Source organism: Cinclus cinclus, chromosome 2, assembly GCF_963662255.1.
Source record: "Cinclus cinclus chromosome 2, bCinCin1.1, whole genome shotgun sequence".
In the NCBI taxonomy this organism is placed as follows: Eukaryota; Metazoa; Chordata; class Aves; order Passeriformes; family Cinclidae; genus Cinclus; species Cinclus cinclus.
Window position 1 is genome coordinate 26,892,968 of NC_085047.1, and position 14,560 is coordinate 26,907,527.

Consider the following 14,560-nt stretch of genomic DNA (forward strand, 5'->3'; position numbering starts at 1 on the left):
AACTCAGTCATCAAGAAACATGACAACAGCTCTGCTCCAGGCCTCTGTTAAACAGAGGCCATGAGTTAATATGTGCGCTATTTTCTCAGAAATGAACTTGTGAAAGGCATGTACTTCCTCAGTTTTCCATGTGATAGAAGTGTTCAAGACCATCATAATAGAATCTGCTGAACCATTTTAGGTTCACCTGGTGCTGGCAGACACAGGCACAGGCTCATCCACTTGCTCAAATACCAGTGGTGCCATGGCTGGGAAGATCCGAGTTCAAGTGCAGACACAGAAGAACACTTCCGTGCCTGAAGTGAATGAGGCTGGGATGCCAAATGATGCTTTCAAGAAAAATCCAGTAACCTGCAAAAGCTTAACAATGTACCTGATGAAACCATGATTATAATGAACATTCCTCCAATATAAAATGTATTTGTTTGATTTCCTCTGTCCAGTACCTTGGATCACCCAGTTACCTCCTGTGTGTCATCTGAGGCTACCCTGATTTGATGTCCTCTTAATGATGGCTTAAACCATGATGTAAGGAAGACTGATGTCATTAGCATCCCCCATCCTCATGGGAAAACGAGGCAGTTTTGGACAGGATACCATCTGTTAGAGTGGTTTCTGCTGGAAAATCATCTGTGTTCCGGCAAGAGTGTGTTGAAGTGCATACATCTGAGTAATTTTAATCTTTTTTTAGTTCAGATGAACAAGCAGATATGAGTCCAAAAGCTGTGTAAGTTAAAAAAAAACTTCTGGCAGACTGCAGACCAGTTTTCCCAAATATTTTTAACTGAGCTCTCATCTACACCAACCTCTAAAAAGATATCCACTTCTAAATTGTGAAGCATCCTCTCATGGTTATTTCTGTCTCAGCACTCAAAAGTACAGTTTATCCTTGTTTTAGAATAAATTCCCCTTGGATATTCTGTGATAGAAGGTGACATAGACATAGGTACCAACATTTAATGTAACATCCATGGCATGTGGTGGATAATTCCTTTGGCACATATGGGGTTGAAGTCTTGCCAGCAAACTCAACCATTTCAATGGTGACTTTCACTTACTGCTGAGATATCTTGAACCTCTATTTGTTTTTTAGTGATAAATTAAAATTTTGGAGCACTACCAAGTTATCTAACTGGTAGAATTTTTTTCAGTTATTTGTATTGTAGCAATACCTCACTAGGAGCAATTTGCAGGTTTAAACTCCAGCATTCTAGGTGCTGCGCAAACATTGAGAAACGTCCTTCATCCTAGGAAATTCTGCTCTGGATCAACAAGATATGCAAAAGAATGATGTAAGGAGCAAACCAGAGCCAAGGGATGGATAGTATAGCAGAATACTCTACTAAAGGGAATAAAATGTGCTATTAAATGTGACATCAAGATTACACAATCGAAAGTTGATAAATGGAAACTTTAAGATTCCTATGTCAACTTCCTGAAAATGGCAATGCAGCTGTCTTATTTACCATGAGGTCTATAGCTGAAAACACATTTACAAAAGCATTTGGAAGTAGGTTTTGAAAAATAACCAGGAATGAGAACATGATGCATGTGCAGCAGGGCTGAATTACTACTGCTTTTGATCTGTAGGTTTTTGGTTTTAATGATCACTCTCAGAATATCTGTGGGATTTTAGAGAAGAAATAGGGAAAATGAAACATGGAGACAAAAATGCAAAATCCCTGGCAAAATATCAAGTTTCCCTAACTAATAATAATCTTCTTGTAACAGCTGTCAACACAGACTAAGTGTATGCTTTGTAGTCCCCTTACACCCTGAGAGTGTGAATGCTCAGACACTGAAACTTCACATGCTCTGTCTATGGGGCTCAGCACTTCTGTTAAATTCCTAACAGTTTTCCTCATCAAACATTCAAATGCCCAAGAAAGTCAGTAACTGCCTTAGATTTTAAATCTGGTATAAACATGCCATGTTTTTGATTGGAAAACCAATACACGAGCAAATTTTGGCAACTATAAAGAAACATTTTCCCACATCACTCAAAGCAGCATAGGCCTCAAAGCCTGCTAAAAAGACAGAAAATAAAACTCACCTTTGTCTAGAGAAGTAGCGACCTTGCAAGCCTGGGAAATTGTACATTCAAGGGCAATGTGTCAGACTATTATGAATGAGAAAAACAAGGCTCTATTACCAGAACTCACTACCAAATAGGCTGGCCTAATAACATTCAGCTCTCGGTTGCGTGGTCACTGCACACTGCCAGTCACATCAAGGATAAGTATTAATGGCCAAAGTCATTGTAGTTACAGAATTAGATAGGAAGAAGAAAAAAGCAGGAGCAGGCAAGCAGAAGTCCTTTTTTTAAATGAATAAAATTTTATTGAATTTTATACAATTCGAAAGAACAAAGAAAGAGGAGTAAACAGTCTTATGGAGGGTAGGAACCAGAGGAGCTTTCCTAGTAAAGGAGGGGGGCGCCTGATGAGGGCAGTGTTCCTGTAAATGTCATACAGGCGTTGTTACAAAAGCAGAGAGAATGTGTCTGGGCTTTTCTTCGATTGTGTTGGGTTTTTTTCTTACCACATTAGGGTTTCTCAAGCCACTCTTCTTCCCCCATCAATCCTACCACCCAGCAGGGAAGTGAGAAGACAGGCAGGCAACAGGATTGCTCCAGTGAAATGTGCGCACACACAGAGCAATTGCCTGCCTGCACCACCAGGGGCTTTTGCACACAGTCTGGATGCAGTGCTGTAGAGGGGGAAAGAAGGGAAATTGGATTTTTTAATTTCCTTTTTATTTTCTTTTTTCTTGTTTGCTTTTTTTTAAATTTTATTTTAAGAAAAGAAGGCACAAAATCTCAGCCGAGCTTCAAACTTAGTTCTGCTTGGGAGCTTCCAGTCTCCCAAAAAGCTAGTGTGTCCACGTGGGAACCCAGCCCTCACCTCTCCCTCCTCTTTCTCTTTCTCTTTCTCTTTCTCTTCCTCTTCCTCTTCCTCTTCCTCAGAATCTGTGCTTGCATTTGTATTGTTTAGGTAGAAGGCCCTGCACAAGGCCACTGCTAGGGAAAGTAAAGCCATGCCAGGACAAGGAAAGTGGGGATGAGAAAAAGTCTGTTGGTTTAAACAGACCCTTTTTTTCAAAGTGAGAACTCTGGAAAGCCACCTGTGACTCCCCACATTGCTTTTCCAAGAGCCGACCTGGAAGGGCTCTGGTGCTTTTTGTGGAAATCACTGCCTTTGCCTGTGCAAGGTTTGGTGTTATGCCAAAACACCTATCCAGGCATGGCCTCTTTGAAACAGTGCTCTCTAGGAAGGGAAATCCCAGCCCTCAGTCCAACCCTCTAAATGTCATCAGGTTCATTCAGAGGTTTCAACTCTTGGCTTTGATTAAGGCTATTTAGTTGCAATAGAAAAAAGTAGAGGTGCCAGCCAAAACCACCTGCCAGGCTGCAAGGAGATGGCAGGGCCACTGGCAGATGCCACCAGTACCCAGTCCTAGGATGTAAAGGGAACTGGGGGAGGCAGAGAGATAGTCTGTGAGCTTCCATTAAGCCTCTGCTTTCTAAATCAGGAAACAAATCATGGCAGCATGTCTGTGCATGTGGGAGAGCAGGAATGAAATCTCTGATGCCTGTCTGTGAGGGCTCCAAGCACAACATGTGCCCTGCCATGCGGCCCAGCTCTTCATAGGCTGATGAATAAAATCCACCATGCAAAGTTGTGGAGTTTGAAATCACTTGCCCTAAACAAGAGCAGCCCAGGGGCAACAGATACATCATGAACCTGCCTGGTGCTCCACCACAGCACCCTACTCCATTTTGCCTCCTGAATCACCCCATTGACACCCCAAGAAAAGGAAAGAAAAATATCCAAGCCCTAGAGCAGCAGCAGCAGCAACAGCAGCAGCAGCAGCAGCAGTGCAGCCTCGCTCTGCACCAAGTGTCTCAGGGAAAGATGCTCAGATGGCTGCATTCTATAAATAGGACTCTGGTGGCACTCCAATCTAGTGCAGGAGAAACATCTAGTCTGAGGATCTTCATGTGTCTGTGTGTATGCCTGTGTGTGTTTGTGTGTGTTGAGGTGGGGGGAAGAATTGCAAATAATAAAGATAAATGCTTCCCAGCCCACACCTTCACCCAACAATTCCCTTGCTGGGCTGGTGGCTGTGCCTTCATCTCGCCCCTCCAGCCTATCCCATGCCTCCCCACACCTGGCCCCAGTGCTCAGTACTCCCTAATTCAACAGCAGAGCCAAGGCCATGGAAAGCAGGGGCTGCTCTGCCTTCCCTGCCCCAACACAGGTTATCATCCTCTTGGAAACAAAACAGTAACAACAACAGGAAAAAAAAATAATATATATATGTCCCATATCTCCCTGAAAGATGCAAATAGATGGAATCAGTCCCCAGCAAAACAAACAGGAAATAAAAGCAAAAGTTCCCCCCAAGATCAGGCCTGAGTACATGTCCCAACTGGGGCCCAGCAGCCCAAGAGCACGTCCCAACCTCTCTGCTCCTCCGGCCTTGGCACATCTGTGGTGTCCATTGGCACAAGGAGCTCCAGCAGCTCGAGGGAAAGCAGCTCAGACAGGGCTGTCCCACCAGATGGAAGCAGCCTTGAGAGGGGAGGGCAGACAGAGGTAAGTGTGTGAACCTCACCACCTCACTGCCTTTCAGGAAGGAGTAGAGTCTCTTCACTGCACTGGGGATGAGAGGCCCCTTGCTCAGCTCTCAGCCACCAGCAAGGTCCTACACCAGGGAGCCAGCCCGGCTCTGGGCGGGCACCATGACGGGGACAGCCCCGATCCGCTCCAGCGTGGCCTGGCTGACTGCATAGGAACGGGTGTGCGGCGGCCGTGGTTTCCTGCTGACTGAACCATTGCTCCGGATGACTTCCTGAGGTGACGGTGCCGTGCTGGCCGTCACCACCAGTGTCTTAGGGGGAGCTGGGGATGGGTGGCCACCATTGGCATAGATGGGGCGGGCATTCATGCTCCCTGAGCGGGAGAAGGGAGGCTGGTGAGCATCATTGCTGTTGCTGAAGCGGGTGAAGGAGTCTGTGGCGTGGTTGGCTTTGGGGTCATTCCAGTAGCGGCTGTTGTAGGTGTTGGAGGAGGTGAGGGTGTCATTCTCTGATGAGGACGCATCAGCGTGGAACGTCTTTGTTGCAGAGGAGCATTTGGGTGGCAGGTCATCCTCCCTGAGAAGGAGAAGGTATGAGAGCGTATGGAGGACACTGGCCCACTTATCAAACACCCCCACCTCCAGCCGCCATGTTGGGGTCAACACCATCAATTCAAGAAGAAGGACAGCACCAATGTGAATCAATATTGCTGCTTGCCCTGATTACTCATCCCTCTCTGCATCCCTACCTCTGTGCTCCATGCGCCAAATTTGCCACTGAGGCAAATGTGTCTACAAAGAAAATCAGGACATGCCAGGCAGTGATAGCTGTGACCGTAACATCTGTGACCAGAGAATATCACAGCTGTATCTCCAGAGCTTTTCAGCTATCACTGTCTGGCATTATGGGTCAGAATTCCCACTACATCACTCTCCTACAGAGCTAACATGAAGTCCCATCCCTCCTGCTGACAGAGGTGTAGGAATTAGATGATCTTTAAAGTCCCTTCTAACCCAAACCATTCTGTGATTCTATAAAGTCAAAGCTCTCATTAAAGGCAATACTGAAAACAAAATCTGTTAACATTCTTCATTTTCTCCCTCCATTTTCTGAACAAATATGGACATCTTTCCCTGATCTCAGGGAACACACCCACGATCACAAAACTGAGATTTCCAGTTCCACTCCTGTCACCTGCAGCTTTGTCTTGGAGGCCCCCACCACCAGCTCTCCTTGACCCTTACCTTATCTCATTGGGAATTTCCTCCTCCTCTTCTTCTTTGTGTTTGTTTTTCCAGTAGAACAATGCGACAGCCACCAACACAATGCAAACAACAAGCACAACAGCACCTGTGGCCACTGCTCCTGCAATCAGGCCAATACTTCGCGGGTGGGCTGTGGAAATGATTGAACAGAGCATGAAGAAGAAATCAGGAATGGGCTGTGGCCATCTGTAACCACATGAAGCTACCATGGCTTGGGAAGGGAGAAAGCCACTGTTCCCATTCTAGGGCATGATTATCTTCTGATAGAGAGGCTGGTAGTGGCTCACAGCAAAGATGGTTAGACACCTTATGTCACAAGACAGAAGAAGGTGGCCAAGCCTCCCTTGACAAAATACTTACGTGCAATGACTTGCAGATCCAGAAGGCAAGTGCTGGTTCCAATGGCATTTGAAGCCACACATTGGTAAAGACCTGAGGACACAGTGCTGATATTTCGGAGAGTGACAGTGCCCTGGACTTGGTCTAGTCAGAGAGAAAAGAAGGATTTAAATCCCTCCCAGTTGAGGAAAACCATGAAAAGGCAAAGCCAGCAAATGGAGAATTTTGGTTTGAGAGTCTTAAGAGAGAAATAAATCAGGAAATAACCTTGAGATAGAAAAATTGTGCATGCACATACACACAGAGAGACAATATTAGGCCTTGAGGAGCTTACACTAGAGGTTTATTTCTATTCTTGTAGAGGAATATCTGCAGATTAAAGTTTGGGACTCTCAGTGTTGTGTGAGAACAGGAAAAAAAGAGATGCAATATTACCTATAACCAGATCTACTTGTTGAATTAAATCTTGCCCTGCAGAACCCCTACTTCTCTTCCAATATTCCTCATTCCTGAATTATATGAAACTGAAAGCTGGCATATTCTTAAAATAGAGTAAGATAAAAGGCAAAAGTACAGTTATCAGAAATTGATCAAGACACAGAGGCTAAGAAAATTTATGGATGAGACTTGAGGCTGGGAAACACCAGAAGTGTGCTTCTCCATACATCCAAAAAGAAGCTCTGGGAGTAATTTACTGAAGAACTGTGGCATCAGTGTGAGGAACTAGCCATATTTCCCTGGGATTATTCTGCTTCTCTTTTCGCAGTTTCCATTCTATAACACTTCCATTTGGTTAAAAACTCAGGTAAGTTGGAATCTGAAATTTCCAGCCACATGACAACATCTAGCAACTACTGTTTCTTCCATTCAACCCAATCCTTGTTTTTCAATGGGGAATATGTTTCTGTACCAAAAAAAACCATGAAAATTTAAGTGGCCTCTGGATGCTACCCAGTCCATGGTGGGCTTTAGGAATCTTTGCTCCAATAAAGGGACCATGCAAATGGTGACAGTAACTCAATGAGCCATGCCACCTCTGGCAGCGCGGACAAAGGGCAGCCCAGGCTGCCACCTGGGAAACAAGAAGATAATCAACAGAATGAGCACCTTGTGTGGCAGTTGGGGGCAACTTGGGGACATTGTCCAGTTTCTCCCAGAGGTATGTTGGTCGGGGGATGCCCTCTTCTGAGCTGCAAGTCAGTGTGATATCGCTGCCCACGTCCAGGGATCCCTGGATTCTGCAAAGCGGGGCAGAAGGAGGAACTGCGAGAGAAGAGGAGAAGGTGATAGCAAATAAGAAAATGTGAGCAAACAGTGGAGTACAGGCTCACTCTAGACATGTGCTGCTGGGGAAGGCAAGGACAGTGGCATGAGCTGTCAAGGGGACAAGAACAAGGCAGCAGACTAGAACTCATTATAATTTGGGGGGCAACAATTCACACAAAGATTCCTGATCCACCAGCCCAGCAGGGTTGTAGATTACTGCTGACTTTCACAGGATACAGTTCTCTTAGGTCCCTCCCTTGAGAGAAACGTGAATATTTCTGTCTTTGAGGCAGCAAGGAAGGTGAAATTTAACAGAGCAGCACACAAAATTTACTGTGATTGGGTTTTGCTTTCATGTCCCTATAATGGCATGCACTTTGGAGTATTTAGCATCAATGGGAGCATCCAGAACTAACTGCTTTCATAGAAAGGAAGCAAAGATATAAAGTCATCCTCTCCTCCTGTTGCTATGCACCAAACCCCTTACACCCCATTCAGCCCTCCAGGATGTCCTTGTACATTATTCTTGCTTCTTTGCAACTCCATATCACAATACCAGCACAAAAATTTTCTCTCCACCATATTTTGAAACTTCATTCTACACTGCTTGCATATGAAGTCGGTGTGCCCTACAAACTCCCACAGTACCCACAAGGCAGGCCATTCCTCACCACAGTATGTCTGTGGGCTGAAAGGCCCACAGTACCTTATTTGCTCATGATGCAGTATCATTCACAGAAGTCTCCTTGTCCCTGTTCCCCCCCTCTCCCCCATAATACCAATAAACACACCCAAGACAGTAAGTCCAATGACTCCAATATTCCTGACACCTCGGTCAGGAAGGTTGTTGACCAAACACTGGTATGTGCCAGTATCCGATAGCTGAGTGTTGTTGATGAAGATGGAGGCACTGGTGGTTGGCATTGTCACAGCAAACCCCACTCGCCCGTAGAACTGGGGTGCGCCTCCAAAGATCTGACCCCCTTGGTAGAGAATAACCTGGAAAACAAAGAAAGGCTCAAACAACACTCTGCAGGAACTGAGCAAGTACGAAGAATAGCAAGCAAAACATAGACTTCCAAAGCTGAAAGGACCAGTTACTAAAGGATTTCTGAATAACCAAACCTCAACATCCTAGTACAGCTCTTTTTTTTCCAAAAGATGAACACACTCTGAAGCCCATTTTATGTCAATAAAATTGTTCATAAATGTAATAGACCAGGAAGATACCCAAATCACCTGGCATAGTTGGATTGACAATACAAGCCTCCTTCATATGATAGTCATCACCCGTCTGGACAGGATCAATGTACAGAAGCAGATGCTCTTTGCAGGTCAGTGAACACTTTGACAAAAAGCAACTTCCCAGTGGAAAGTATCATATGGAGTCTCCATCATTAAGACCCTGCCATGATTTGACACTGCTTACTGAAAATCTTTGGGATGAGCTGAATGACAGTGCAACCTTTGAACTTGCACAGTCTCCACCAGTCAGACAGTACTCAGACCAAGTCCCTAAGAAGCAAGGATTCTTCAGTGCAGGTTCTCACAATGAATACAAAATGTGATGAGGGCAGTGTGACCCAAGAGGGATGTATTTCAGATAAATTACATTCTTCTGTTGTCAGAGTATGTGGGCAAAAAACAGGCCAGTATATCTCAGGTTACAAATCTTGTCCCCAGCACTATATACTCTTATTTGCTAGTATTCATAAGAATGGAATTGCAAAAGCTACAGAGAGTAGAAAAATAAGGACGGAAACAAAAGGGGTGATGAGTCTATGAGAGATTGTGTTAGAGGACATTTTACATAGATTTCACAAGTTTAAAGCTGCAGCTACTCCCAGGTCCTCCAAATTCCACATCCAGTGAACAAAAAACTGGATTACATCTCCTGTGCTCTTTTGAACACACAAACCACTAGAAGCCCAGGGCAGAAACACAGTATCACATATGCTTGCCCCAGCTGCACATCCAGCCAAGGACACAATGGGCATCTGTTAACAAAACATTGAAGAAAACAGACTCATGTAATATCCAGAGGCCATGGTCAGCAGTGAAGGGACAATGAAGTTCTGGGACAACCAGAAAGTAAGCATTGTAGAGGTCCTACATCCCTAACAGGGTGGGGAACAGGAAAGCCCCAAGGAAATACATGCTCCAGTAAGAAAAGACCTACCTGTTGAGGCTGGTTGGCGTTAGAAAGAGGAATGACCATCCAGATGACATTAAGGTTAGTGAGGGCAGCGTTAGTGGTGAAGGTGCAGGGCAACACTGCTGTCTGGCCTCGGGCAACCTGGATACTCCCTGAACTGACTGACACCTCCAGAGGACACACCAGACCTGGAAAGAGAAGGAGATACAGTTCAAGCATTTCAGGAGAAGGACACAAAGTTCAAAGCACTGCAGGTGGCCCCATACTCTTGCAGTTCAAAACAGAGTATTCCATTCCTACACAACCATACCCTACTACATCAGGCTAAAAGGAATTCTATTCCTTCCTCACAGATCACTCTGCTCTCATGCAGACCTTTTTTTACAGATAAATGTAGATATGTGGTCATTTTAAGTGAGGGAACTGTAGTTTCAGAGCTTCTGAGAACAGCTGGGATTTTTTTTGGCAACAGACAAGGAGCCATAAGAAAAACCAAGCTCTGTCTAAGAGAATATGTTTCCAGACCCATCAATCTTAATGATATCCAACATCAGGGAAACAGAAACTGCAGTATTAACCAAGAAACACAATTCTCCTCCCACTTCTATGCCTCATAGAGTCTAGCAAGACCGGAAGTATTTTAACAATAATTTTGATTTAAAGTGTTAAATGTCTAAATATTTTCCAGTCCAACCATTTCTATTCAGCTGATGAAAAATTACTGTTCCTAATGGAGGATCTCATCAAATTTGTTTATTTTCCAAAATTTCCACCATTTACTTCTTTGTATTTCACACAGACTGGTCAAAGATGAAAGTCTGAAAAGCCCCAGCTATCTGGTACAGCAGCTCAAGGCTGCCATTTTAAGACTGCATGTCACACAGGGAAATATCTCTGTTCCTACCACCAAAATTTGTTGAATTAAGCTAACCAAGGGGCCTCCACCACTACTTTGCACTAAAATGCTTTAAAACATTTTTCTCCACAAAATCAAAATACTGACTACAAAAAGCTATGTCTCTATATGACAGCTCACCATATTTTTTTTTTTTTGTTCAAAGCATGTGGGAGGATACTGGAGAAGAAGGCAACGCTCCAAGGCAACAGCAGGATACTGCTAACATCCAGGTGCTGTCTGCAGACTACCCTATTCTCTGAATCCAGGAGGAGCTGCCTGCACAGTTTCTGTTTTCTGCCCAGAGACAGAGGTTTGCTGAAGATGACATGCTCCATGAGAATAGTATTCTATCTGCAGTACCAAGAAATCAAACAGGCCAACATCTTGGAAAAAGGTGAGTGTCTCCCACACACTTGTCTGCTGAGATCCTTCCCAGACTGCCTAATGTAGAAATGCATCACCAGGCCCTGGAGGTGCTGAGCTTCAGATGCTACATATATGAAGTTTTTATCACCTGAACAGCTTTCCATGTGTTCTGGGGTTTGAACTGGCTGCTCCAGAGTTGCAGTACTCCAGGATTTTGCAAATACTCAGCCACCTCCTCCAAACTTCCATTCCTTCCTCCACACGCCCTACCTCTCATATCCCAAGTAGTTCAGGGAGGCTCAGAAATGCTTCAGAATGGAGTCAGACAAAATTTCACCTTAACCTCTTCAAGTGAAGTTTACATGTTTCTCACTTGGTGGGAAAAAAAAGACCCCGAATCTGATTTTCCTCATTGTCTTGGGACATATTTAAAAATATGGAACCTTCTGGAAAATCCTAGGGAAACAGTTAATCTCCAGTGCTAACATCTCAGAGAATTAGGTAGCTGGATGAGAAACAGCTGGTGAAAGCTTAATCCATCCATCTCCTATGCAATTCTGTCAGTAGTAAGCAGGAATAAATAATTTGAAGAGCCAGCAATAAGCATCACCTTTATCACAAGGCATCTGCCTTCCAGCTGTTTCTGTGGGCAACATGTTGGGAATGGATTTGGACCCCTCATTTTATTATGGCTGTCCAGGCAGTGACAGTAGCCCAAAGCCCAGAAGTGATCCATATCAACTTTGGAGATCTCTCTTGCTGAATGTGACTCCAACAAGGTATTTTATTTTCTGCAGGCTGAAATTTGAAGGCTGTCTTGCCACGACTACACATCCAGTGTAGCACATCAACCATGTGCTAACCAGAGTGCAGAGTCACAATGATTTGAACATCTATTGGACTGACCTCTCTCTCCAACATGATGCAGAAAGTTCTTCTGCTATGTTCAGCATAAATTTAATGAGATCCTCTCCATGAGATGAAAAGAAACTAGTCATCCAATTTGGAAAAGCAAAATGTGTGTTTCAGCCTCATTCCTTAGTCTTTCCACTTTCCATTCCATGAAAAACCCACACATTCAAATTCTTGTCATTCAGAAAAAGTAATACTTAAGTGTGAGTGTTCGAATTTACTGGAAAAGTTAGACTTTGGAGTTTGCTTTGCAGGATTAGTTACATCAATCAGTCATCAAGATGGTGAGATTTTCATGCCTAAAAACCCTCTTCCTACTACCAATATTTATTATTAGTTGATTGTAAGCATCCTGCAGAATAATAAAAACATTAAAATAGAACATGCATAACTTATTCACCATAGAAATAATTTTGATACATTTGAGAACTTCCCAATATACACATGAACAATTTTAAAAATGAAAACACATATTCCCTTTTCCCTGCCAGTACCCCACTCTTACAGTGCAACACCCCACAATCCACGTTATCTCCTTTTATTTTTAAGGCATCACAGCATCCCATGTAATTTGAATGCCATGGAGCAGGGAAGCACTAAGGAAAGCTTAGGTCTCCATTCATTTCTCTGGTCAAGGGGAGGTGTTTGAAGCTGGCTTACCAGATGAGCACCCCCCCACATACACACACACCACACTGTCCTATCTCTGACTTGTTAAACCACCGGGCAAGCCATCTCCTCAGGCTTGCCTTTACCTCATACAACCCAGGGCATACTAGCTGCTCTTTGGCCCTTTTGGTGTACACTTAAAGACTCATTGTGTTAAGCTGAGTGGCACCTGCAGGGTTACAGCTGGAAAAAACACCCACAACCACTTCTGACAAGGAAGTTTAAACAAAACAAGAGAAGAAGTAGGCAAAGTCCTCTTACAGCAGCATTAACAGGGTAGGGTGGTGTGTTAGCACAGCACTGGGTAGGCAGTACTATAATATGGCTCCTTTCCCAGTGAGAGAGCCAAAAGAGCAAAGACCAAGCCCTCCTCAGAAGCTGCACCATCTCAAGACTACTAGAAAATATAACACATTTACACATGAACTTGTCCATCTATGCAAGTATTTTTGTGACTGCATTCTTCCACACCAACACTCATGGCCCAAAACACAGATGGATGCACACAAAGTCGCATACTTAAAAACCTGCATGCCCAGGGAGACACGTACTAGGAAAACACAACCAAATGATTCATGTTTAAACATTTCAAAATTAGGCATTGCAAAAATGTGGGATTATATTAATGTGAGAGGAGGGAGGCAGAGGAGAGAGGGAAAAAGAGATTTCAAATTTAGCATATCTATTGGGATTTTTCAATACAGCCTAAGGAATGAGGACTTGAATTCCCTTGAGTAGATATAAATGCAACTATAGATAGATGCACATGCATACAGCCTACTAAGTCAAATTACATATAAGAGGTCAGAAAAATCAAGCAAAGGATGTTGTAACAAGTCTCCTTCTGCAAAGTTATACAATCTAGGCATTTTCTAAGCATTCAGAAGTTTAATGACTTCAGAGGGACAAAGAATCAATCACCACCAAATCATCTCTCAGAATTAGATTACAATGGCCATTACACCCTCTCTTGTGACTGCAGTCTCTTCCTTTGTTGGTAATTAAGCAACCCTGTAAGTATCATGCCCAGAGGATGAGCAGGGTACACCACCATCAGCAGAAAGAGCAATGGGCCCTTCCTGTACATAGGACACTTTGATCTTAGCTTGATTCAGCAAACAGCATTCTCCTTTGATCCTGAGGCAGCAAACTCCCGTCACTAATTAGAATGAATGTTCCATTTTTCTGTCTCCTATCAGTGAACCAGTCAGCAGAAGAATGTTTTGGCTGCAGAGACTCTCAGAATTTCTTCGCATTCAGGATCAGGTAATTATTCTGGCAACAAGACTGATTTCATTTTTGATGGCTCACTGCTGCTGCTTTTCCAAGTGGCACCTCAGCTCCCTCCTTGGTATCCATGAAGGATATCCATGTATGTAGGTAGTTTACACATCATGTCACAAGCACATAGGACACAGTTCTACAACCCACCCTCCCTGGTAGGTGTAAGGAGGAGTCAGGTGCTGCCATATTTTCTAGCTGCCCTAGAGGTAAGTGCCACAGAGCCTTCAGAACATACCAGATACAGTGAAGCTGAAAGACATGGGCAAATCTTAGCGCTTTGACTCATTCTAAGATGGTAAAAAAATAATCTCAACTCCCAGTCACTGCCACACCTTTTTGCCAGAGATCACCAGCAGAATGAGCAGTTTTGGCACTTGCTAGCAGCAAACTCCTGATACACAAAGGTAGAGACCAGAATACAGATTCATTCTGCAGTGCTGGCAAGCCAGGGAAGAAATTGACCAGGGGAGGAAGGAGGGAAGAAGGCGTGAAATGGATGAAAAAAAACCCTCAGCTTTGTGCATTCTGCATCTCCAGACCTCAAGGGAAAATGTGTCAGAATGTGTGTCGCTGTGGGGAAAATGAGACTAAAGCTTCAAGCTGATTCAGCTTGCATCTGAAACCCAGGGAATGGTTGGAATTTTTCCCACCAGTCCCAGCGCAATTAGCAATCCTGTTGCCACATGCTGGGGAAGATACCTTTGGCAGTATGACATTTTGGGTCCCTTGTTAGAGAGGCAAATATAAGGTCACACAAAAGTTTCAAGAACAGGGTAGAAAAACAGATTTCCCTCTGGCAACCACAGGCAATGGAGGGAGAAACT

General features: G+C 44.0%; 1 protein-coding gene across 4 annotated transcripts; it reads right to left on the reverse strand.

Annotated features, from left to right (window-relative positions):
• Positions 1 to 4,707: 4,707 nt before the first annotated feature.
• Positions 4,708 to 9,787, reverse strand: IGSF11 (immunoglobulin superfamily member 11). Of its 4 annotated transcripts, none has more exons than XM_062512696.1 (6): positions 9,632 to 9,787; positions 8,244 to 8,451; positions 7,294 to 7,449; positions 6,208 to 6,330; positions 5,827 to 5,977; positions 4,708 to 5,158 (listed from the first exon to the last, which is right to left on the reverse strand). In XM_062512696.1, exons 1-6 carry the CDS (start codon positions 9,668 to 9,670, stop codon positions 4,708 to 4,710), a joined length of 1,128 nt encoding a protein of 375 aa, XP_062368680.1. In that variant the 5' UTR covers positions 9,671 to 9,787. The 4 variants fall into 4 exon arrangements, with proteins under 4 accessions (XP_062368680.1, XP_062368689.1, XP_062368706.1 ...); XM_062512705.1 differs by having other exon boundaries at positions 6,280 to 6,330; positions 9,632 to 9,775; XM_062512722.1 differs by having other exon boundaries at positions 5,827 to 5,892; positions 6,279 to 6,330; positions 9,632 to 9,775.
• Positions 9,788 to 14,560: the final 4,773 nt, after the last annotated feature.